This window comes from Suillus plorans (assembly GCF_016647745.1).
Source record: "Suillus plorans strain S12 chromosome Unknown HD556scaffold_47, whole genome shotgun sequence".
In the NCBI taxonomy this organism is placed as follows: Eukaryota; Fungi; Basidiomycota; class Agaricomycetes; order Boletales; family Suillaceae; genus Suillus; species Suillus plorans.
The window spans coordinates 38907-64052 of record NW_024537431.1 but is presented as its reverse complement, the minus strand read 5'-3'; the positions used below and the strand labels follow the sequence as shown (position 1 = coordinate 64052).

At 43.4% G+C, this 25146-nt stretch overlaps 6 protein-coding genes across 6 annotated transcripts; 4 read left to right on the top strand and 2 right to left on the bottom strand.

The window, feature by feature from the left end:
* Positions 1 to 603: 603 nt before the first annotated feature.
* Positions 604 to 1453, top strand: HD556DRAFT_1445783 (uncharacterized protein; the record flags this gene model as incomplete). Its single annotated transcript, XM_041306992.1, has 4 exons — positions 604 to 748; positions 806 to 862; positions 920 to 993; positions 1142 to 1453. 4 exons carry the CDS (start codon positions 604 to 606, stop codon positions 1451 to 1453), a joined length of 588 nt encoding a protein of 195 aa, XP_041157699.1.
* Positions 1454 to 3453: 2000 nt separating this feature from the next.
* Positions 3454 to 4351, bottom strand: HD556DRAFT_1310314 (uncharacterized protein; the record flags this gene model as incomplete). The annotated part of the gene is made up of 6 exons (XM_041300395.1): positions 3454 to 3580; positions 3634 to 3712; positions 3734 to 3867; positions 3912 to 4022; positions 4070 to 4232; positions 4312 to 4351. The coding sequence occupies 6 exons, from the start codon at positions 4349 to 4351 to the stop codon at positions 3454 to 3456; spliced, it is 654 nt and encodes a 217-aa protein (XP_041157698.1).
* Positions 4352 to 5576: 1225 nt separating this feature from the next.
* HD556DRAFT_1310313 (uncharacterized protein) lies at positions 5577 to 6817 on the top strand (the record flags this gene model as incomplete). Its single annotated transcript, XM_041300394.1, has 2 exons — positions 5577 to 6428; positions 6767 to 6817. The coding sequence occupies 2 exons, from the start codon at positions 5577 to 5579 to the stop codon at positions 6815 to 6817; spliced, it is 903 nt and encodes a 300-aa protein (XP_041157697.1).
* An 8083-nt stretch (positions 6818 to 14900) lies between these two features.
* HD556DRAFT_1445781 (uncharacterized protein) lies at positions 14901 to 15376 on the top strand (the record flags this gene model as incomplete). The annotated part of the gene is made up of 4 exons (XM_041306991.1): positions 14901 to 14975; positions 15012 to 15066; positions 15121 to 15259; positions 15307 to 15376. 4 exons carry the CDS (start codon positions 14901 to 14903, stop codon positions 15374 to 15376), a joined length of 339 nt encoding a protein of 112 aa, XP_041157696.1.
* Positions 15377 to 23656: 8280 nt separating this feature from the next.
* On the top strand, positions 23657 to 23998 carry HD556DRAFT_1445779 (uncharacterized protein; the record flags this gene model as incomplete). Its single annotated transcript, XM_041306990.1, has 1 exon — positions 23657 to 23998. The coding sequence occupies one exon, from the start codon at positions 23657 to 23659 to the stop codon at positions 23996 to 23998; it is 342 nt and encodes a 113-aa protein (XP_041157695.1).
* A 348-nt stretch (positions 23999 to 24346) lies between these two features.
* HD556DRAFT_1445778 (uncharacterized protein) lies at positions 24347 to 25146 on the bottom strand (the record flags this gene model as incomplete). The annotated part of the gene is made up of 3 exons (XM_041306989.1): positions 24347 to 24901; positions 24958 to 25058; positions 25137 to 25146. The coding sequence occupies 3 exons, from the start codon at positions 25144 to 25146 to the stop codon at positions 24347 to 24349; spliced, it is 666 nt and encodes a 221-aa protein (XP_041157694.1).

Genomic DNA, 25146 nt, shown 5'->3' with positions numbered 1-25146 from the left:
AGTATTCTTGTCCAGTAGCGAAACAGACACCAAGAAACGTAATCGCATGAGCCCAGTCCTGATGGAGGCCCTGCAGGTGGTAAAATTCCTCTTGAAAAAGAACGACTCAACTTTATGAAAGGTTGGGCTGCATCACAAAAGGACATGGAGTATAACATGTTGGGCGAAGGAGGCGAGACTAACAATATGTTGACAATTAGTAGCAACGAACTCACAGGTGATGTGTGCGACACTCTTCTCAGAGCTATCGCAGCGGAGGAGTGCGATGACATTGATGATACTCCTACCACCTATGATTTGTGATGTCGAATTTCCCTACTCGTTTTTGTGGATTTTTTGCTCATTCCTTGTTCACACTACCTTGACTTGTTTTGGCTGCCTGTTTCTCTTACTACACTTCTGGCATCGTGTTATGTGCACTATTTTATATTTGTTCATCATTCACCGTCTGCCTTTCACTTAGTTTCAGCATTGGTCCTGCAGACCGGTGAGTGTTCACAAACACAGGAAATCATGATGGTACATTTGGTGAGTCCTATCTTCTTCGCACTGAATGTTCCACCATTAAGAATAATTTGTAGCCTTGGACTCTATTTCAATACCATGTCTCCAGCGTCAACGGCATCCCCTCCAACACCCCCAGGTATGGAGGACTGTACCGCTCACATAGTCTCAGCTTCGTCTTCGCCAGGTATCCCAAAACATGAGCCTGTACCAGCATCAACGGCATCCCCTCCAACACCCCCAGGTATGGAGGACTGTACCGCTTGCATAGTTTCAGCTTCGTCATCTAACTCATCTCCAGGTATCCCAAAACACGAGCCTGTACCAGCGTCAACGGCATCCCCTCCAACACCCCCAGGTATGGAGGACTGTACCACTTGTATAGTCTCAGCTTCGTTGTCTGACTCCTCTCCAGGTATCCCAAAACATGAGCCTGTACCAGTACCACCGCCATCAAAGCACAAGATGTTCGCTTTCGCTTTGCCAGCTGTCTGATGAAGGCGGCTCATTGAGTGCATTGTGGTTTTTGTTGCATTTCTTGACTTGAATGCCTGTCTTTACTGTTGTAGTATTGGTACATATATTTTACTGACTCTAAACTATTTCATTATCAATTGTGAACTGACCTCAGACACAGATACTCACCTTACTATTCCTCCTGCATGCTATCCCTCCCGCAACATATCCCTCCCGCGTCATATCCCTCCCACGTCATATCCCTCCCGCGTCATATCCCTCCCACGTGGCATTCCTCTCGCACGATGTTCCTTTCACTTCCAACCCAACTTCTTCAACACCCTACGCCACCATGTCTTCATCGGCCGCTCAACAACATCTACCACCTCCACAACATCTGCCACCTCCACAGTGTTTACCCTCCTGCCCATCTCCACTGTCCTGCCCGTCTCCGCCGGTCTACGGCTTCGGTATTCTCTCGTTCATTGTCTGATCTCTGCTTGCTCCACTTGATACTTGCGAGCTCTATCAATACTGCAATACAGCTGTTTTGATTGAGCCTTCTCGACATTACATGTGAGCATATTCACTTACATTGGCTTGTGGACCCATCGTTGATTCACGATTGACGTTGATAGTTGCGTTCGTTTATTCGATAATGATTCTTAGTATTGTAGATTGAATTGAGGTGATCGTCTCGGACTCTTTATCATGTTGATGTTTGTTTTTCGCTTACATTTTCCTCCTGTGTCGAGATACCCAAGCTCGAGCTTGAGACCACGAAGAAGCTCACATCTAACATCATTGAACTCGTTTTCAACACACTTTGCCTTCGTGATGTTGAGGCTTCTTGTTTCCAGGTGTGTGTTCTCCCAGAAATGCAATGATCGCCGTCTAACTCGAAAGCTGCTTGCAGGCTAGCGCAAGTGATGAAGGAGGAGATCATGTTGGCGAACTTAGAGGTTATCGCTGTGGAACGGGCAGGAGATGTTGGGGATGCGTGAATCGCACAGATGGTGTTGTTCTGTGCACAAACGGATTACTTAGAGTTAGTTTAGTTAGTAACTAGATTGCTGTCCGCGAGAAGTTACTGCAATGGAGAAACTGGGTGCACAACATGTTCTATATCATTAAACAATTTCGTACAACACGTCAAACTCCTACTCAGCAACCTGAGAACGCTTCTAGGGAAAACTACGTACGTTCAATCACTCTTTTGTTTATTAGCCTTCAGTTAACTCAGACATCTCAGTCAGTGTACAACACATCACGTGAATTGTGGGCAACCGTGAGACAACGAGCTCAACAGCTCGACCACAATGGCAGTGATGGGATCACCTAGCCTTCCAACCTGCAACAGCAATAGCTGCCAGTTTGATGGCAACACTCATATGCCAAGTCTGTTGTTTCTCCACAGGTTAGTTGCTCAGTCTAACTTCATTGCCGATTTGACGAGTCTTTTGCCCTAGGTTCTCAATTCCTGACAGTGCACTCACGAGATACGACTCATATCCTGAATGAATGCTTCTCGATGTGAAACCAGACCACCTCATGGAAAAGATGGTTCGCTTGCACCGTCCGTTGACCACAATTAAACTGATCTTTTTTCTTGCAGAATCACAATCCATCTCTCTTCAAATATCAACCACTGTCGCGCTGCAATGATTCTTCTTTCATGAATGCCAGAGCACTCCTTGCTAATACCCTATCTCCAGGTAGACGGCTGTAGGTCGCTTTTCAGTTATCAACATTTCATTCTATTGATGACGAACCTTCTTGCTCAGTATGAACACTCTGACCTTGTTGACTTCAAGAACTTCATTGGATTGCTCACTGCGCTAACTCATGCATTCATAACTGACTAAATGCCAACACAGCGAGGTTTTTAATGTTCTGGACACCCTCATCGGACCCAGCTTCTCAACCAGCCTGTTGCAGGTACTCACGAGTCACGACAGCGTCGAACATGCAGGAACCGAGCATGCCTATCCGATGTCGACCAACGTCATGCCCTCCGATCTTCACCACAGCTTTACCTCTGATTGTAAGTTTTTGTCTGACTATTGTGACCTCATTTCAAATTTTTGTAGGCAATAAACCCACTTTCGATCCCTTGTTGATCAGCATGAGTCGATCGGCAGAAGATATTTTGGACTCGAGTTACCAGAAATCTACTTTCACATTTCTTACTCGCTGTGTTCAGGATGGATGATGGTTGTACGTTCGTACACAGGTACTTTGATTCAATCTTAAGTTGGGTTAGGGCTAGTGCTACTGGTATGTCTTTTTGTGTAAGTGTTATGCTTACCCGAACATTCTCGGAGTCCGTCAATCAAAATCCTTCATGTAATCTAATTTATTTTTATCTTAATTAAAAATCTGGCTCGAGCTGACTTGAAGACCATTAATATGGTTCCGTTGACTAGACCGAGCCATCAATTACATAAGCTATAACTAGGTACGCGGCTTGGCTAACTATAGCTCCGCTCACGGCTAAAGCTGGGCATGAACCGGAACTGCGGCAACACTACTCCTGACTGCTTTTTCCCTGTCCTTGAGTGATTTGACCTCAGCATATATGGCATGGTGGATTTCTTGAACCATGGGTTTAATGTCATGCCTGAAAAAGAGACAGATAATGGACATCATGAATTTAATAAGCCTACAACTTACTCTCTGCTGAAAACCCCAATGTAGTGTTCACAAGTAACATAGAAGAATAGTGGATGATGTCCAAGCCAGGCACTCTTCACTGACACATTGTACAACATACCATAATGATAGTACAGCATACATTCGTCCACAATTGCATCAGTGACTTTTGCAAATAGTTGTTCATTCTTATAGACCTCGATATATTGTACATCTAGGTCAAATGCAAAAGATAGTGCCAATAATATTAATCCCCTGATGAATGTTGTTGTCGATGTACAGTGTTGCAGAAGACAAACCTGAAACAAGTGATATGACCATTGACAGGTATTCCAATTGCAGAGGTGAGAACATGCACCAACATCAATCTTCTGATGAGTATTGGTGACAATGCATAATGGTACAGATAGCTTAAATATACAGTAAGATGACAGGCACATTATTTGAGAGCACACACCAAGAGCAGGTGGTACAGGTATCAAGAATGATGAAGAGGAAAGTGTTTGATACATAAACAGAGGCACTGGTGGTGATTGCAAAGCCATAGGTAGGGGTGGAGGCATGCATTATGAGTAATTGTTTCTCAGCCTTTAAATGAAGGAGCCCAAGCTGTTTTGAGGCTGGATTTAGAGCATATGCATCAGTAATACATAATGTATATGGCAAGAGACCTAATGCATTTCATGAGTGAAAACTCACATAGATCATGTCTTACATAATATATGGTCCTCATGGCCATGACACAGAAAAACCCACTACTACCATAGGCCACAGGAATTCCTTCAAAGACATCTGACAACTATACCTTTTGCATCAGGCAAGATAGCCATTACAGCTGTGAGGAGTGCTAGGGAAGGGTGTATACAGCTCCAGAGAGTTTAGGAGTTACAAGCCATAGGTATGTTTGCAATTAGATCACCTGCATTCAGACCATTCATGTCTTTTGAATATTTAGTTCACACTATGTAGATCATGTAATACAGTGACAATATTTGTATAGCCACCCATGACCATGTATATCATCATCAAGGTTGCAAGATACTGAAATTTAACTTAGCAATGATGCCATCAAATGAACAACATGAGGCCATCAAAGGACATAAATTGGGTAAGGCCATACTGACAGCATGTTGAAAGCCACACCATGTCACATGAAAGTCGCAAATGAGTTAAGCTTAATATATTCAGACCTCCTAACCCTAGTGCCCCAAGTGTCCATGCATCATACACCTTTGTTTCATGACATCGAGGATTGACCATATAAAGTTCACAAATTCTCAGTTCACAACCCTCATCAGATCTGAGTCAGCAGGTTGATAGCAGAGTGGATGGAGGCCCAACCTTAGATTGTGGCAATTACTCCTTGGAAGTGCAGGAACCTGACATTGAGGTTGAAGCTTCAGAAGTGACTAATAGCGCAATAAACAGAATCATATAGCAGGTGTAAGTATTTCTTAATGTACAATAGGCTATACATCTAAAGTTATTCACCCTTCTAATTAGGATCATCCACTGTTGAAATAGATGGAGGATCAGAACTTTTTTCTGCAGGAGCTGCTATGAAATGAGGGTCATAGAGATCATATAGATGATACTACCTGCAGGAGTTGTTACTCTGACACTCCACAGTTTTGCTACAGGGACTGCTTTGGCGCTGAGTTGTATTTCCATAACTGTGTTCTTGCATCGTACATCAAAAATCCAATATTGATAGTCTATTACGTAACGAGGCACGAGCGGAGAACTAGAGTTAGGTCTTTGCACAAGCGTCGGAAGCAGTACGAACCTTTTGCCTTCGTACTGCGACAACGCTTCTTCTCATATCAGTCGTCCTCAACGACGTTGTCTTCCCTCCTTCTTTTCCTTTCACATCCGTACCAACGATCAGGTATCATTACCCTTTTCCCTTTCTTCAGGAACAAACTCCGAAGAAGAACTGTATACCCAAATTCTTCTGATACATCATGGAACGAATTTCAACTGATCCAGCGTTAGAGGCACAGCCCAACTTTGAATCAGCCGCATACCAAGGTTGGCTAAACGCCCTTGTCGCACAAGGCATAACCAGAGATGATGCCCTTGCCAACATGGCAGAAGGATGGAGATTCAAATGCCAAGAGCGAATCATTCTCTGGCAGGAACAGGCAGTAGAAGATGCTTGCATCCTGCAGGAACACCTAGAGCGTGAGAACACCGAGAAGGAAGCCGAGCAGCAGGAGGAACAACGCGAAGCGGAGAAGAAGAAGCCTAAGATTAACGACTTCGATGCAGGAGCAATTGTGGCAGACGTGATCATTCCTCGACCGTCACAATACGCCATCCAGAAGATAAAAAGCATGGAGTACGTAGAACTTTGGTACTTCAGTCCTGACGGCTGCCGCGAAGCCTCCATCACCTCTAGATCCACGTCAGACTCAGACGACGCTTTTGGCTTTGCAAAAGTTGACGGCATGGTTGCCCTCAAAATGCTAGCATCATTCAAAGCTTCCAGCAAGGCCTTGCAGGACCACGATCTATCGTGGCGACAATTCGATTTGGCGAAGACTAGCTTCCTCGTCCACATAGAAAAAAGTGGATGGCCAGAGAAGCATCAGCAAGCACTCGCTCTGTTCTTCACGCTCATCACCAACCATGAACATCGGATGCGTCCCCGGGGTGAGAAGACCCTGCTGCGTTACGCAGGAACAGTTCATCGTGAATGGCATGACCGGCTCGTTCAGAACCAAGGATTCAATATCGGCATATTCAACAATATGCTATACAATTCCTTATCGGACAACATATGGGAGGCAGAGCACGACGAGAGTCTGAAATTGGTACGCATCATCTCAATCTTTAGCAAAATCGTTCAAACATTAACGCAACCTTTTTTCCTTTCTTTCATTGTTCGCATTGTCTTGTGACACGCATCTCCATTTGCTTCCCTTGAACTTTGCTACCAACACTGCTCGCTACCTGGGCTTAATCCCGCCCTTGCTTCATTTCAACCCTTTTCTTCGCTACTTCACGACACTGCTACCCACACCTCGACGCTAACTTGAATATTATGCTTATGATCACTTGCACATATGCTCACGCATACATGTAATCTTCGCTTCCCTAATAATGCTATCGCCCATCCAATTGGATTGGCTCCTTTGCTCATGCCATACAGCTACAGAACGCACTGCCAGCTACCAACTTCTCATCTCGCCCTCGAGATTGAGAAGTCAGTGTGAACTGGGGGAAGCAAACAGACCCGCTTTCTCCCGCTGACGACAAACACTACCATCCTTACCGCTCAACCAATCAAATCGCTAAAAAGCCTCACAAAGGCCAACAGTCTTTTCAAGGGGGCACAGGCCAATCAGGCTCTTCGGCCTGCGCCCTCTGCCTTGGCCGCTTCCGTCACCCCATTCACAAATGCACCTCCAAATTTCTCTGGGACAAGCAAACCAAAACTCGATGCCGTTGAAACACAGAGGGTCACTTGGTCAATCCCGAGGGCCTCGAACTCTGCTACGACTGGCAAAGACCGAAAGGGTGTTCCAACACAGCCCGATCTCACGTCCACGAATGTTCTGGATGCAGAGCAAAAGATCATGGAGCTCAGGAGTGTCCTCAAGGCGAGAGCATGTAGGGCACTCACTCCATATCAACCTGAAGCATGGTTACATTTTCTTCGCTCTTCGCACCTCATCGACAAATATGCACATATTCCCAATGGTTTATGCATCAGTTTCATGGGAAGCGGTCCCAGAATATCCTGCACATACACACCACCTAATAGTCCTTCGTTATACACACACTTTGACGCTTTCACTACCATACTGGATCGAGAATACGCTACTGGACGCTACATCGGCCCCTTATCCAAATCAAACACAGAAAAACTCATCGGTCCTTTCCAGACAGCCCCGCTTTCCATGGTCCCTAAACCAGGGAAGCCAGGCAAGTTTCGGCTCGTACAAAACCTCTCATTTCCTTTATACTCGTCCGATACCATATCTTCTATTAATTCTTCTATCGATTCTGACCTCTACCCCTGCACCTGGGGAACAGCATCAACCATATGCCTTCTCATCTGGTCCCTTCCCCCAGGATCGCAGGCAGCAGTTCGCGACGTGGCGGAAGCCTATCACACATTCCCCTACATCCATCACAATGGCCAGGCCTGGTCGTCAGAATGGGAGAGGACGAGTTCGCTATTGACTTGAGCTTTTGCTTCGGATTCTCTGCTTCCACAGGGAGTTATGGTGAGATCGCAGATGCGGGCGCCGACATCTTCAGATCACAAGGTATTGGTCCGCTATCCAAATGGGTGGACGACCATTTATTTATTCGCATCCTTCGAGAACATCTTGAAGTTTATAACAACCTTCGTAGAACTCGCTCCGCTATCATTGCTGGAAATGGGGGACTGCTCATTGATGGAGGGCGCAAATGGTATCGAGGTTCAACCATGCCAGACAATGGAGTCGAAGAGTTCGACGAAGATTTATCATTCCCCATCCTTGATCTATCAACAGCATCCGCTCGTTCACCAGAGGACGCACTCTTCACCTATTGCTTCGACGACATCGACCGCCTATCCAAAATTTTGGGAATCCCTTGGGAGCTGGCGAAGGACATCTTCTTTTCATTGTGTGCCCCCTTCATCGGCTTCCTCTGGGACATTGCAACGTGTTCTGTCTCTATTCCAAAGAAGAAGAAGGAAAAATACCTGGCCGCCATTCGAGACTGGGAAGCTCGGTCCCCGCACACCCTTCAAGAAGTACAAGAACTATATGGAAAGCTTTTGCACGCATCCTTGGTTCTACCTGCTGGACGAGCCTATCTCATCTCCCTCGAGTCCATGCTATCCATCTTTCACAATCGTCCGCACATGCCACATTCCCCTCCCAAGCACACAGGAGAAGACCTCCGCTGGTGGAAAGCCAGTCTCCAGCAGCCCATCGTCGCTCGTTCCATTCCAGGGCCCGTCGAAGTCATTGACCCCTCGGCTTACTCAGATGCTAGCTCAGGTACTGGCATCACGATTTGGATCAACAGTCGATGGAGAGCATGGCGGCTCCTCTCAGGATGGAAAGATGAGAATCGAGACATCGGTTGGGCAGAGGCAGTCGGGATGGAGTTCCTCATTATCACACTCCTCGGTCAAAGCCCAGATGGCAGCTGCATTAAAATTTTCAGCGACAACCGGGGAGTCGTCGAAGGCTGGTGGAAAGGCTGGAGTCGAAACAAAGCTACTAACACCGTCTTCGAATGTATCCATGAGCTTGCCGCATCTTCACAGTGCACTTTCCTCACTCACTTTGTACCCAGTGCCCACAATCCAGTGGATGGCCCATCCAGAGGAATATACCCACCCTCGAGCTTACTGCTCCGCCCAATATGCATTCCCAGAGCTCTCCAACCCTTCATCGCGAACTTTGACGATCCCACAATCCCTCCTGTATGCCATACACCCCGCAAGAGCATCAAAACGCAGCCACTCAGCAGTATTCACTCCCGCTCCCAAGCCTCCCGCAATAATCTCAACGACGAGATCCGTCGTCAAGGAGAGAAAATCTTCGAAACGACGCAGGCTTAGTAAGTTGCCGTGCACAACCATACAGCTTTCGCTTCATTAAAATATCACTTAGTAGTGGATTATCCTGACAATCTTACCCCACAAATATCCTCCTTGCACCCTCACTGCGCTGCCAGAGACAGGCTTCGTCTGTGGCTCCCAATAGGAGATAGAACAGCATCAGTCCGTGTGCCTCACGCCGACGCCCAACGTATCCAGGACGTCATGATTCATGCATGGGCCAGCAGCACCAGGGAAGCATACAGTAGCAGTATCCTCGCCTTTCATGTATATATTGCGACTCGAAAGCCGTGGAAGACAACCTGCGCGCTCCAGCATCCTCCGAACTCATTTCAGCCTTCATATCAGACTTGGCCAGTTCATATTCAGGAAAAACGATATCAGGTTACATCCAAGGCATTCGCGCTTGGCACATCTTGCATGGGAAATCATGGTGCTTAATTGACGATCAGATAGACGCCATGTTGAAAGCTGCAAAGAACCTCACCCCATCATCGTCAAAACGGAAGAAACGGCCATTGTACACGGTAGCCTTCATCACCAGTATCTTACAAGAGCTGGACCCCAATATTCCTCTCGACGCTGCAGTAGGGAGTTGCCTCACAACCGCCTTCTATTCCATTGTGCGGGCTGGAGAATTTACAGTTCGAAGCCTTACAGTGTTCGACTCTTCCATTCACGTCAAACGTTCCAACATCCGTAAGGAAACAGATCGCGGTGGCCTCACTACCACAGTATTTTGTGTACCTCGCACGAAAACATCTCAAACCGGGGAAGATGTGTTCTGGGCACGACAGGACGGCCCAACTGATCCAGAAGCAGCTTTAGCCAATCATTTCCGCATTAATGATCCCCCACCTGACAGCGCATTATTCTCATACAAATTCGGCAATACTCACCGCCCCTTAACAAAGTCGAAATTCATCGCTCGACTGGTACTCGCAGCCAAAAGCGCTGGTTTGGACCCCCTGCAGGGTCACACCATAAGAATCGGCGCTACGTTAGAATACCTCCTTCGAAATGTGCCTTTTGACATTGTCAAAACCATGGGACGATGGGCCAGTGATGCCTTCCAAAGTTATCTTAGAGAGCATGCTCAAATTCTGGCACCATACCTGCAAGCAACTCCTGCAATTCAAGACGAATTTTTGTGCTACACAATGCCCTGTGTTCGATAAAGAAACATTCCTAGTGAGTACATGCCCTCCTCCTAGTGCTATAGGTGTTCTCAGTTCGCTCGACGCGTCGTCGGACTCCTACAGCTATGGGAATCGCAGCTCACCTTTTTTCCTGCAGGATACGCAGCTCAGGACCGTGTCTTCTTAGATAGATGATCTATAGATAAACACCTATAAAAACAAATATCTCCATGGTCAGTGATTCAGACAAATACCAATGACTGATAATGTGGTCATTCGTGGGTGGCTAGTTGTATACTACCCAAAGTACGTTCAGCTAAAGGTACTTCTGCAAGATCAGTAAATACGATGGTCAATCCAATCTATGAACTTGACAGAAACAAACAAACAAACAAATAATGGTCAGCCCGACAGTATGGCAGTAACCAAAGAAATAGAAAGTTCTCCCTCAAGCTTCCTTTCAACAACAGGGCCTCTTACCGAACTGTACTCCAAAAAGAATGGTGCGGAATTACAATGATCAACCCCCTCAGCACAAAACAGGTAGAATCAAAGGTCAAGACTAGTCAAATGCTTTATTGTAGAACTCTTAGCTCAATATTGAACCTGCTGTCAAGGAACTCACTTTGAGTATTCAAACAGACTCAGGAACGGACGTCCTTGGATTTACTACCAAGTCCCCTCTTCAACAGCTAAAGCCTAGCAGACACAGCAAACCTTGGCTCAGTATCACTACTCAGATGAGTGAGGTCAAGCTTCACTATCAATCCCTTAAGTCTCCCCACTAAGCTACTCTGAGTCTTAGGTGGACGTAGAGACAACACGAATATTTTGGAATATGCTTTTTGGAAAAAGAACACCAAAGGCTGGTGAAAGTAAAACAGAAGAGAAAAGAAAAGAAAAAGAAAATAGAAATTTGAATAAAACTGTGGCTGTACCTTGCTTGCTGGTTGTTGCACACAGTGAGCTCGCAGCTAGTTGTTTAGTATGATGAGCTTGCAGTATTACTGTCTCTTGAGAATGTTCCTCTCAGTCTTGAACAGTTCTTGACACTGATGCTGACACTTATCACACCTTACTCACAACTTAATGTTAGATGGGCTGAAAACTCCCACTTGGTTTTTTGCTTATTTCAAAACTGGGGTCATTATATACACAATAAATGTGGCTGTGCTACTAGTATATTCAAGAGTCATAAAGAGTCATAATGAGTCATATATTCAGGGTGAGTCATAGTGAGTCAGTTCAAAGTTATTTCTAGTCATAGTGAGTCATTGGGTATTTTGCTAAGCCATCCTGGCTTGTTGCTAGTCATGTGACCTATCCAACTCCTGATGACAAGTCCAGAAAGAGAGTAAGAAATGTCACATGATGTGAATCCTTTGTGTGTCTGTCTTTTCTTTGCTTTGTGTGAAGGGTGAAAATGACGCGAGCCTAGTATTTAGGGTTTTACGAATGTTTTTCCAGGACAACATATGTGGGAAATATTTTTCACAGTCACCTGACATGTGCGGGATTTTGTCTGGGTCATCACCATGGCTGACTAAGCAAAACTCATTGCAGAATTAAATGTACTAAAATATTCAGCCTGCTTGCATGCAAACTTGCAAAAGTGTTAAGACCATGCACAAAGGGTAGGACTGATTCCAAGGGGCTTGGCTTCAGCTCGTGCGCTGCGCCCCTTACCCAAGTATGTGCCCTTAATTTCAGAATGATGTCCGAAGAAAGTCCAAGGACATCCGAAGCGTGGGAAAGTTCGGAAGGACTTTCCGGACGAGTGCGAGTAACTTCCGGACGAGTGCAGGAAAGTTCCGGAGGAACTTCCGGAAATTACGATGAGGTTTCGTCCTGATACGGATATGTGTAATGGCTACTTAGGACAAGTCCTAAGTAGAAGCAAACAGAGGAAAGGCTGCAAGGACAAAGTCCAAAGCAGAATAGGTCCGGAGGACCGTGGGAAAGTTTCGGACGAACGTCCGGAAACTTCGGAGGATCGGATGAGCGGATAAGCAGAGCTCTGGCCTAGGGAATTTCTCCCTAGGCCCAAGATGGATATTGACTAAGTCGATAGACTAGAACTGATGTGAGGACTTAGTGTGAGATCTAGTGCAAGGACTAATATGATATTCAGACTGAGGAACTACAGGACATATACAAGAGTTTATATACTAAGGAAATAACGGAAAGATCAGTAAGCAAGTGTCCGAGGCTATGTATGAAGCATAAGCAAAGTTATCAAGCGCGAGTCAGAAATGAAGCATAGGTTAACGGATCAGTAAGCATACCGGTAGTAAGTATAACCGAGATACCGAGGACAAGGAATACCGAATAGAGGAATAGGCTGTGTCAACGTTATATGCACAGGAAATGAATTAGGAAGCTTATCGTATATCGGATCGGACCGGATGTCCGGACAAGAAGCGTGGATATATGGGATATGATATTAGGGCAATAGGACAAAGGATGAATGATGCAGGCTAGCTGCGGAGGTATGGAGGTGTGATGTACGGAGGTAAAGGGATCTGGACATGGATGTGCGGATGTGGATGTGCAGAGGTGCAGGGATCCGGATGGGTAGAGAACTGGAGACATGGATAGGGCGTCCGAAGGTCCGGATGAGGTGTGGGAATATTGTCGGATGTAGGTCTGGAATACGGGATATGACACAAAAGTGACCAAGAGCGAAAAATATTCCCTTAGCCTTGGTCTGACTTCAGGTCACAGGGAAAATGATTTCATAGGGTATAGGGCTCTTAGGAGAGTATTAGTCATCCATGCACCGAACCAGTTTGGTGCAGGTCACTGGGAGGCGCTGCACGCCTTCGCCCAAACTGCTCAGTACTATATCTGTCTCAGTCGTAGACACAACACTTTCGTAGAACGATAGTGGCGGCAATATCATTTCATGTTTTGTTTTTGAAGTGTCAGACTGCGTCCTAGCGACTCGCAAAGACATCAAATTCAGGTACAAGTTCCTTGCAGCACAATACAACATTTACTTAGGTTAGATACCTTATTATAGGAGTGGATGGGTATTTCATTTGTACCCATCTCGCTGAAGAAACTAGGGTTGCAGATGCAGCTTGTCATCCAGCAGGTGAAGACTGCTTGCTGCCTCAAAAAGTGTTTAACAATGATTTTATCCTTATCAACAACAATGGCATATACAAGATCAGTCTCAACTTCTGTGGCTGTGAGACTGCTGAGAGGCATGTCAAGCAGTTGCTTCGCACAGCTTGGTTTCCACCAACACCCACCAATCTATGCACTGTAGCTACTTTCAGAATCATTGAACAATATCACTTACTATCATTTGAATCCAAAGTTTCAGAATATGAATTTTATCATTCTCTTGCTCATCTGACTGATAATACAGGACTCCGACTTTGAAAGGTGTGTTTAATGTATTAATGTGTAGCATTTATCTTATTCACCTCACTAGGATTGTTACAAGGCATTTATGTGAATTGTCCATAAATGGTGACATCTGAAAATGCTTAAGAGAGCAGGCCGAGGTTATGACCCTGCTGGTGTGGAGAATACTAAATACTGAGAGTGGTGAATGTGCCATACTGTGTCCAGCTTGTCCGCAGCCTGGTAGAAACCTTCCTGACAATTAGAAAGATACACCAAAAGAAACACAGTTTAAACAGCTTCTATCTACACTCATATAGGTAGCTGATGATTATTTAGCTGGTTGTATGGACTTTTTTTAGGCATTGATGCCAATTTTTGACTCAAACGATGCATGGTGTTGAAGGACAGTTCAGACCCCTGGCCTTAGTTATGGATGAGCATATTTTGTGGAGGAGATGACATACAAGGCATATTTACAATCTCATGGTGGTACACTACAACAGGTGAGCTTTGATTATATGAGTCTGTCATAAATCACTCTGATGGGCTTTGATAGAAAAGCACATGTTCATTGCATAATGTGGTAAACATGGCTGACACAAAGGCATTCCAGGGCCTAGCTGCAATGGGAGTTGGAACCATTGATTGCGCACAACACAATATGAAACTCTCAAACAGTGTTGGTGACCTGCAAAAAGGTGAAAGGTACATACAACAGCTTGTAAAAGACAATTGGCACTGACTGGTAGATATAGATACACTAATATGGATTTTCTGTTCTTTTCAACTCTCCATGTGCACAACATCAACACCCTCAATATTTCATACAATATTGCATGCTAGTGGCACAAGAATCTCTGAGAGAGAATGTCAGCCATGCCTTCCAAACTTCATCCTGACCATTCCGCAAAAATATAAGGTTCTTCTTACCAAAATTCCATCTGCCAGCCCACATTTTCAAGTGTCAAACAATGTTTTCTTTCAACTTCTTAAACCATGTTGGACAAATGAATGGTGAAGCTCCTGAACGTGGTTGGTCAAATATAAACCCGGTTGCCTCCAGCACTAAGGAAATGAGCCCTGGATCTTGATGGAATACTTTAGATGATCACTTTGATAATTAGAACTGGAAAAAAATAGCTGGACTTGGTGCATAACAGGTGAATGACTTCATACTTTCATTGCCTCATCTTTCCACAGGTGCAACATTACTCCGAAAGATGGTCAAGGGTCAGGAAGAGGCAGAAGCTCATAGAATTGCTTTTGAGGAACTAGATAGTGCTTTGCCACCTGAGGTGTCAGATCCCTGGAAATTGGCAATTGAGTATTAGGAATGCAACCCCAATGACTCTTTAGTTGCTAACCCATTTGAACCGAAGGTCACTCGTAAGTGCTGGTCTTTCATATTGTTGATTTGATCACTGACATGTAAATCAACAGCTATTACTCAAGCTGCCGTTCGACTGAAGCTTGCAGAAATAGAGGCTTATGATCTACAGCAAGGTATCGACATATCTTTCTACTCTAACATATCACCTAGCATCTTTGTTGCATCTGACATCAATTTTAAAGATGAACAGTATGTAGTTTTTTTATAGGCTGGGTACCTCACTTATTTGTTTGAAGGCATTATTTGAAGGCAGATATTACCAAGCTTGGTATGCATGTTATGGACACACAGAAGGTTACCATATAGCAACAGTGGAACTCTCTGCAGGGGAAAATTGATGCATGGAAGCATGTACAGGTGCTCTACACCTCCGCAGTCTAACTACAATGTCTGGATTCATTCCAACTCTCCCTGGACCCCATCACACTAGAAGACATGAATCTCTATTTGCCATTAGCTATGAGCACCAAATCTATGCATTGTGATACTTGTGTTAAGACCATTGAATTAGAGTTACATTTTGCTCAGGCTGGGGATGCATTAGAGGAGCTACGGCAGAGCCTCCACCTACATGATCTTATGTATACATTTAAGAGAGATTAGATGTGTGGTCAGAGTGTAAACACACAGGCACAAAATGCTCTTACTTAAGTCATTACTAAGGCATCCACTGCAGCCAACAAGTATCATGCTGCTCATGAAGCACTTTCTGCCCTTGCTCCCTCACTTGAAATGACTGGCTGAAATCACAAATATAAGAAACTCAACAAAAAGGATAATGTACTAATGTATGAGGCATATCAGCACCTAAAAAAGGTGAGACCAAATGGAGGAGACAGTTGTCGTGGATCTGGGTAGTGGAAGGAGTCGGAGATGATCAGAATGAGGTGATACAAGATAGTAAGTTTGAATATGAGTCATAAACAAATAAAGGATACTGATGCAGCTTACAGATCTCAGAATTAAATGGTGTAAGGCCTAGGCCCAGTCTATGTGATGGACAGAAGAGGTTGAATTGCTTCACGAAGAGATGTGTAGGGTTCTTCAATTCCTCAGGTGGCATACAGAGTAGTGGTATAAGAAAAGTGGTTGCACACTTAGTGGTACTGCTGAGAATGAGGGTCTGGTTGCCTATGCATGTCAGTAGGCTGAACTTAGGAACAATATTGCTGACCATTTTGAGATGATGTGAATAATACATTTTTTGCCTACAGTCTCTAAATTTCCTCCCCCTTGATTCCTATGCGAGTGGCCTATTGGGATTCACTATAGCATACTCCGCAGTGTGTCTTGTCATTATCACAAAGTGATGCATTGTGTCACTATAGCATATTTAGCAGAATGTCTTGTTATTATCACAAAGTAATGCATTTATGTGATTTGTAGTTACAATGGTTAATGCAATAAATGTGTCTTGTAACTATCATATATAATTGTTAAGACCATGCACAAAGGGTAGGACTGATTCCAAGGGGCTTGGCTTCAGCTCGTGCGCTGCGCCCCTTACCCGAGTATGTGCCCTTAACTTCAGAATGAAGTCCGGAGAAAGTCCAGTGAAGTCCGAAGGACTTCCGGAGAAGCGTGGAAAACTTCGGAAGGACTTTCCGGACGAGTGCGAGAAACTTCCGGATGAGTGCGGAAAAGTTCCGGAGGAACTTCCGGAAATTACGATGGAGTTTCGTCCTGACAGGGATATGTATAATGGCTACTCAGGACGAGTCCTGAGTAGAAGGAAACAGAGGAACGGCTGCAAGGACAAAGTCCGAAGCAGGATAGGTCCGGAGGACCGCGGGAAAGTTCCGGAGGAACTTCCGGAAACTCGGAGGAATGGAGGATCGGATGAGTGGATGAGCGGATGAGCGGAGGATCGGAGAAGCGGAGCTCCGGCCTAGGGAATTTCTCCCTAGGCCTGAGATGGATGATTACTAAGTCGGAGGAATAGAACTGTTACGAGGACTTAGTGTGAAGACTAGTGCAAGGACTAATATGTGTATGATATTCAGACTGAGGAAATACAGGAGTATCTACTGGGGTTTATATACTAGAGGCAAGTCTGTGCAGATCAGTAAGCAGAGGGGTAAGGCTATGTACGAGCATGTGGAAATGTATTAGAAAATAAGACGGATCATAGGAAATGAACTCGGAGATGAAATGAGGTACGGAAAATGAGGAAGTCTAACTCAAGAAGGAACATACAAAGGGATAAGGCACGGAAGATAGACGCGGGTCGGATCCGGATGTCCGGAGATGAATGCGTGATAGGTCTGGGTCCGGAACGCAAGGAAGATAGACGTGGGTCGGGTCCGGATGTTCGGAAGTCCGGAGACAGGTGATTACCATAAGGGGATGGGCGCTGATTTAAGGTTTGGGTTCGGACATGACAGATAGGTCGGATCCGGAGATCCGGAGATGTGGATATCAGATCTGGCGTCCGGATATCAGATGCAGGAGTACAGGGATCCGGACGGATAGAGGATTGGGTCTGGAGACATGGACAGGAGGTCCGGAGGTCCGGATGAGGCGTGGGAACGTCGTCAGATGTTGGTCCGGAATGCGGGATATGACAATAATGCATTATCCCCCCAGGTAATTGTGGATACATGTCATGATGGAGTTTCAAATTGCACACTTTAGAAGTGCTGACTACCAGTGGTGCAGCCATGATGCTGGTCCATTAGCAGTGGTAGACAAGGAAGGCTGTGAGCTTCGTCAGACCCAACATATGAGCTACATATTCTTCAGGGAATTGCAGCTGCAGCAAAGAAATAGAATGTGAGTTGTGTTTTATCACATTACAATGTACATGGTTTCCCTACATATTCATCAGAGAACTCGTGAGTCTCCCCAGGGTGATTTACGTTGATTGTTGATGTTATACATGGCTTTATATGACTTTATATTCTAATATAACGAAAACCTTTTCTATATATGATCATACATCAGCAAACAAGGATAGTCTAGACAGCACTGCACAGCACCTCAGTGCACACAGCAAGGGTTCTGTCAGTAAAGAACTGGGACAGAACTAGGACAGACCTGCACAGCACATAGTGCAAGACTTACAGTAGCAACACAAGCATGGTAAACATGTATCATTCATCATACAGGTTGTGTACCATATGGGATTGTATTTAACTATGCAACATAATGATCAGTAGATGTATGAAATGCAATGGCAATGGCAATGGTGTAATCATGGTACTGGTGTAACAATACAACAATGACTGAGCATAACATGCAGTAAGCACTCAGCCAAATATAATTGTTGTGGTCTAGCACAGCCTAGTCTGCTATACTTGCAAGACAAGTGCAAATATATTCCATGGTATCATTGTTGTCTTCTATTTCATCAGCTTTGCAGAAAAACTTGTACTGATGTAACACTCGGACTGGCATTGGTCGCATACCCTCCCTAAATTGTATGTGTCTCACATTTATATTCCCCGACACTCCTTATACCTTCCGAGAGTTTCCGCGCTCTCATCTGAGTAGTCCAGAGGCCGTCCGTCCCCTTCCGAGGTCTGTATACACATCTGATCCTCTGTACCATGTCCTTTCCGTGTCCATTTGACTTCGCTGGTGTGTTTTTACTTGGTTTATCTGTTATTGATTATGTCTTAGGGGCACATACATTGAAAAGCTTGATTAATATGTATAGCTGCATGCCTCGTGTGCTATTACATGCATATCTCTGTAGCGGCTTGCCTTGAGTCTTATTACATTTCGGATAGCTTATCTTGCTACTGGTTTTGCCTATGCAGATTCTGGACTTTCACGCTGTAGGATATAATCTGACTCGCTAGATACTCGCACTGCACTTCACTTTCCTTGCTACGAGTCATAGTTTGTAGAGTCACTTCGGATAGTCATACTTCGCGCAATCGATCTTTTTGTTCATTTGGAACGATTGTTTGGCCTGACCGCTGCCATTTCACATCTTGATATCTCTCAGTTCTTCCGATAGACTTTGTCTAGTCATACCCCGGTACCTCTGCTAGTCTTATACTTCGACATATTTTGACACACTTCAACACATCTGCTGTATTTCTCTCTCGGAACCTTCGCTGTTCGTCGGACGTCTATCAAACACTTCACACAACCTCAGACCTTTGTTTCTTGACTTTGGACCACCTTCGCTTGCATCGGACAAGTACTTCAGTACTTTGGACGCATCTTTGGAACTCAAGACACACTTTGGGTAACCTTTCCTATTCTCATCTTCGATCTTAACAAGATATCCCTTGCATTTATATCAAGAGATAATTCTATAGGCAGTCTCTTTGGGACGAGCATTACACTCGCACATTGAGTTCTAAGGTAAAACATTTTGTAGCGCCTACAATGAATCTACTCTTTACACTGACTTTGAACAATTGGGCAGGCTGCTTTTGTGAACTTAGAGCACATGTTTCCTAAATCATCCCATAAATGTGATGATATTGAGTCAATGAATCAAATAGAAAAAACAGACAAGGAAATAAAATACTATAATAGCCATATTATGCTTGTAGCTCTCCCAATAGCCTTTCTCCATGCCATGACCTTCTGCAGTGATGTGAATATGAATATGAACGAGAGATATTAAGTGTATTATTTTTCCTTTTTATTACTGGCAATAGGAGATGCAAAGGTGGGCATTATTATTTTCAGTTTATTCTGTTGTGTACACATATTATTCTAAACTCAGATGAGTCCAAAATTCTGCTACTTCGTCAATGCACAGATTATCTCTTCAGTATGTGTGTTGATTGTCAAGTTGTACTCGCTATAATAACACTCCCCCTCAATCAAGAGACATACCTAGACTTTGTGTGAGTCTTTCATGATCTGGTTTTAGTTATCCAGTGTGCTAATCCTGGATTTACAGTGAACAAGCTTAGTCTTTGAATAGCATATGCTATGTCTGGTCTTGTGGCAACTGCCAAATATATTAAAGATCCAATTAAGGATGTGTAACCGTGATTTTGGTTGCCCTCTTGGTCAGTTTCCTCTCTTTCAAGTATTATCTTGGGATCTAATGGCATTCCTACAGTGTTCGACTTTTGGAGACCATATTTTGTAGGATCGACTCAATATATTTGGTCTGTGAGATTTGGACTGATCCTTTTGCTTGGTCTCTCGTTATCTCTATTCCTATGGTTTTTCTTGGTTCTCCTAGGTCAGTAACATCCAGGATACTTTTTAACTGTGCTTTGAGTTGGCTCATCAAGCTTGTATTACTTGCAAATAGGAGTAAATCATCTATCCAAAGGGTAATGATTTCTGTCTTGTTCACTGTATGTCTAATATATATACATAGATCTGATGTTGTACGTTTGAATTCAATATTATTCAGATGTTTATCAAGCTTAATATTTCATTCTCTCCTAGATTGTTTTGGTTCATATAGGGTCTTCTTAAGTCGGCAAACTCGACCAGTGCCATCGTTGTACCCCTCTGGCTGCTCCATGTACACTTCTTCCTTTAGTGTACTATTTAGGTACTCGCCCTTTACATCTATCTGCTGAATTTCCTAATCAAGAATTACAGCTGTCGACATAATGGACTGTATCGTCTCTAAATGAACAACTGGGGAGGGAGAAAGTGTTAGTATAGTCCATGTCAGGTATCTGTGAGTATCCTTTGGCTACTAATCATGTCTTATACTTGATGATTTTGCCCTCTATTATCAATAAGGTTTAGGCAGAAATCTACGAAATCCACAAAGACAAGACTGGGCTTATATAGATTAACTTATGTTATCATTTGCAGAAGCTGAGATGCAATAAAGCCAGTGATATCAAGGTTTGAAAACAAAAATTATGTACTCAATTCATTCAATAATGTTCTTATTGAAGGAATTTAATTTTGAATAGGCAATATATCAAATATATCAAACAGATAAATTTGTATTAAGATCTTGATACAGCCTAGCTGCTATGCTTGTAGAATAAACATATTTGACCCAAGAGGAAGCTAGAGAAGCAAGGATGTAGAAATTAACACAGATGATGTCTTCTATTAGGTAATGCAAAGTGTAGGAAAGCACTTTACATAGACAAGATGGCTGACTTCAGTACATTCAGAAACAATATCTTTGGACCTATGAATGTAGACAGTTTGGTTATAAACAAACATTTTAAGAGTATCTTTGGAATTATCTTCAAATGAGCTATTTTTCTGAAGATGGAGATTATAATAATGAACTTAGATAGCATAATGAACCTCTTGTAGAACATTAGGCTAGCACAAAGTTAATTAGTACACTAAAGTTATTGAGAAAAGTAAGCTGATACACTAGAATGTCCTTCTAGTAAACTTTCAAGCCCTCTTTCTTAGCTTGTTCCATATCAGCTACAGTCCACCTCAACCTAAAGGCGGCATCAGGGCTAGGTACATAGTTGGAAAGATTTCTAGTTAAGAACTTTGGAGGATACTATACAGCTGGGCTTAATACTCTTTTCTCAAAGTAAGCTGTCATTAGTTGACCCTTCTCATCAAATGAATTTTCAAAGCTAGCATCATTGGCCCATAATATTATAGATTCCATTGTCATTATTGCTTCTAGTGCTTATTATTATAATGTTTGCTTCTTATAGGTGATCGAATCAAGTTATTCTTGGTAGGTTTGGAGACATTGAATAGTGAAGAGTTGGTGCTAGAGAGCATAATATCAGTGATAATTATAGGACTCATAATCTATTATAATTAGAGGTGAGATTAGGACTGAGAGAGCTAGTAAAAACAAATACTATAAGTCATTAGCTATTATATTATGTGCAATAGGTATTAAGTACTCATATTTTAGTCTTCAATCAAAACTAAGATATATATTTATAGTACATGAGGTAGAAATAAAAATTTGACTTTAAATTAGCATCTGTAAGCTAATATCCAAGTGTTGCTCACCTATCCCTCTATATTCTGCTTATATTCTATCTTAGACTCTTTGGCCACAAACTTAATAGGTTGTTCAGACTTCAATAGCCATTATAGCTGTTTTAGTAAATAATAGCAGTAACATCATGTTTTTTCATAAATTACATGAATTATAACTTACTATGAATTTGAAGTCATACATATATCCTCAACTTGTACATGCTCAATATATAAACAATTTTTTGATAATCATATTATGTCTATCATATAATAATAATAATTTCTTGCAACATATTTATTGTCATATAACAAACATAACCACAAGCAGCTTTTGGTTAATTAATGACATCACCTGTTTCTTCCCACAGCTTCATGACTCAGCACCATGCCTATTCTGAGAATCTGCAGCAGTTAAGAATATCCTAGAGGCTTAGAGCTCGTTCGGTAAGCCAAAATTTTGAAATACAAAATTTCTGTTGATCCCGGCACAGTTCTGGCTGCAGGCAGAGTCTGAAATTGATACAATCGCCCTTATTGATATACTCTACAGTATTCTGCATTCCTGTCACTACCGTCATCATGAATGATGGGTCTGTGCATATTCAGCCTCGTAATCAGCCATTACTGGGTCTCCTGTTGACTAATCGCTTGATCTCACAACACCTTCTCACTCCCAAACACATTCCAGCCCAGCATGTGGTACAATAAAGAATCCGTGAGTAGATGCTTTACTACCTAGTTCTTCTAATCAGTATACTCATTGCTGCAACTGTGCAGGTAGTGCTACTAGCAGCACAAACTCCCAAAGACCCTGAGCCATACCATACTTCAGCACTTTCTGGACATGAATGGGTTCTGGAGCTTATCATTGGCCATCCCAAGCACATTCACTGCGAGCTTAGGGTGCACATACATGTTTTTGAGATTTTGATAAATGAGCTTTGGGATATTGGTCACACAGACCCGCAATACATCTCACTTGAAGAACAACTTGCCATCTTTCTCTACTCTTGCATGATAGGACTGACCATCTGACATGTCGCTGAACATTTCCAGCATTCAAATGATACTGTTTCTCAGTATGTTTAATTTTAATTGAAACTTATCAGTTCTAACACCCCTGTAGGTACTTTCACGAAATGCTCAATATATTTGCATTGCACCCAGTCTACCAGAAATATACATCTTTTCCTGATGCCGATGATCCCATCCCTGCTAAGATTCGCAACAATCCCAAACATTGGCCTTACTTTGAGGGTGCTATTGGAGCGATTGATGACAGCCATATCCACGCATTCCCTCCTGCAGCCAAACACCACATATATCATAATCACAAAGGCTTTTTTTTATTACAAAACTGCCTTTTTGCATGCAGCTTCAACCTACTTTTCATATACACACTGACTGGCTAGGAAGGATCTGCAACTGATGCGCAGCTCTGGGATCAAGCACTGGAAGGTGGCTTAAAGATACCTGCTGGTAAATATCTATTAGTGGATGCAGGGTTTCCTTGCTGTGATAAACTTCTTGTTCCTTACTATGGTGTCTGATATCACTTGGCTGAATGGGGATGTGCTGGCACCAGATATTTTTCACTTGTTTTTCAGACCGGTCAACAAAGAGGAACTCTTTAACCTTCGATATGCCTCAGCATGAAATGTCATCAAACAAATCTTTGGTGTCTTAAAACAACACTTTTGAATCCTCCTCATATCCCCAAAGTACAAGATGGATGTACAAGCTCACATTCCAGCTGCCCTCTGCATTCTACATAACTTCATCCATATCCATGATCCATCTGAAGACCTGCTCCTACTGACAAGTGTCATAAACAACAACCCGAGCCATCAAGGATACACTGCAGCAGATGAGTGTGGACCATACACTCAATCTGCAAATGCATGTTTTTATCGCATCGCAATGCAGATGTGGGATGACTATCTGGCTTTCATATGCAACAATGAGTTAGAAGATATTCTGCACATTTTAGATGTTGATCTTGATGAGGATCATCTTGATGAAGATGATCTTTATGATGGGTGCGAGTTTGTGGAGACAAATGCAGGATAGATTCAGTTTTTTGTAGCTAGTACTACAATTGAAATGTGCTACTTCTAACAGTGAGAACTACAAATGTAAGGTTGAATGTGAGAGCTACAAAGTGTCCTCTTGTTTGGCATGAATGATTAAAGATTGCAAAAATGCAATGTGCAGGTTGCGATCATCAATGTCGTCAACTGAATCACATGCTACCAGATTGTTCATAAGAACATGTATCAAAATCACCTTCTCATCCTTTGAAAACTCTGGGGCCAACTGAACCCACTTTGATGTGCGTGACCTATGCTCAGCCACACAAGCATCCTCAGTAGTGTGAAAGTTTGTATTTAATGAGTCCGATAAGCGGTTGATGGTGCCCTAAAGGTTCATCAACACAGCAGTGTTGGCAACATCCTTGGTATTCTTCTTGCTCCTGCTTGCACTTGGGCATGTCTTGCCACTGGTGGTTGCAAGCCTGGGCTTCTTATCTGATTCTGGCTTCGTCTGTGAGACCAAAGTCCACACAGTGGATGGAGGAGCTGAGGTAGCAGCTGAGGTACCGTGATTCATTTCCAAATGCAAGTGCTTGCTAGCACTAGAGCCTGAAGATGGGGGAGGAAGCATGCTCATAGGAGGCACAATGGCAGTACTGCTGCCTGCTTCAGGAACAGGAGGGGGAGTGCCCCAGGTAATGTCTGGCTGGGCCATGCGAGTGTCAGCTGAAAGGATGTCTGGAGTATTGATGTGAACCAGATTGCCATCTGACATGTTTACATCAGTGTCACAAGATGCACTACTAGTGCTGGCCATCAGTTGTTCGTTCTCAGGTAGAGATGAAAGAGCAGGATGATAGGCAGCAGTGCCTTGCGCAGAGCTGTGGGAAGGGAGGATTTGTTCCATCTTGGAGTGGTAGGGCCAACCGGTAGTCTTGAACTGTAAATAGATAATAAGGATTGTTTTCAATAAAATTGAGTGATATTATCATGCACCTTCTTGCCAATATGGTCCGCCCAGACAGCTTCAGCAGTAGGGCCATTGATGTTGGCCCCACAATCATTGTCCCAATGACAACCTGATTTATTGCATATGTCTGGATAGTGTTATATGTAAGCTTTAACTACATGAATAGTAGTATACTTATGGTGGTGATCAATGTAAGATAACATACCGACATCCAT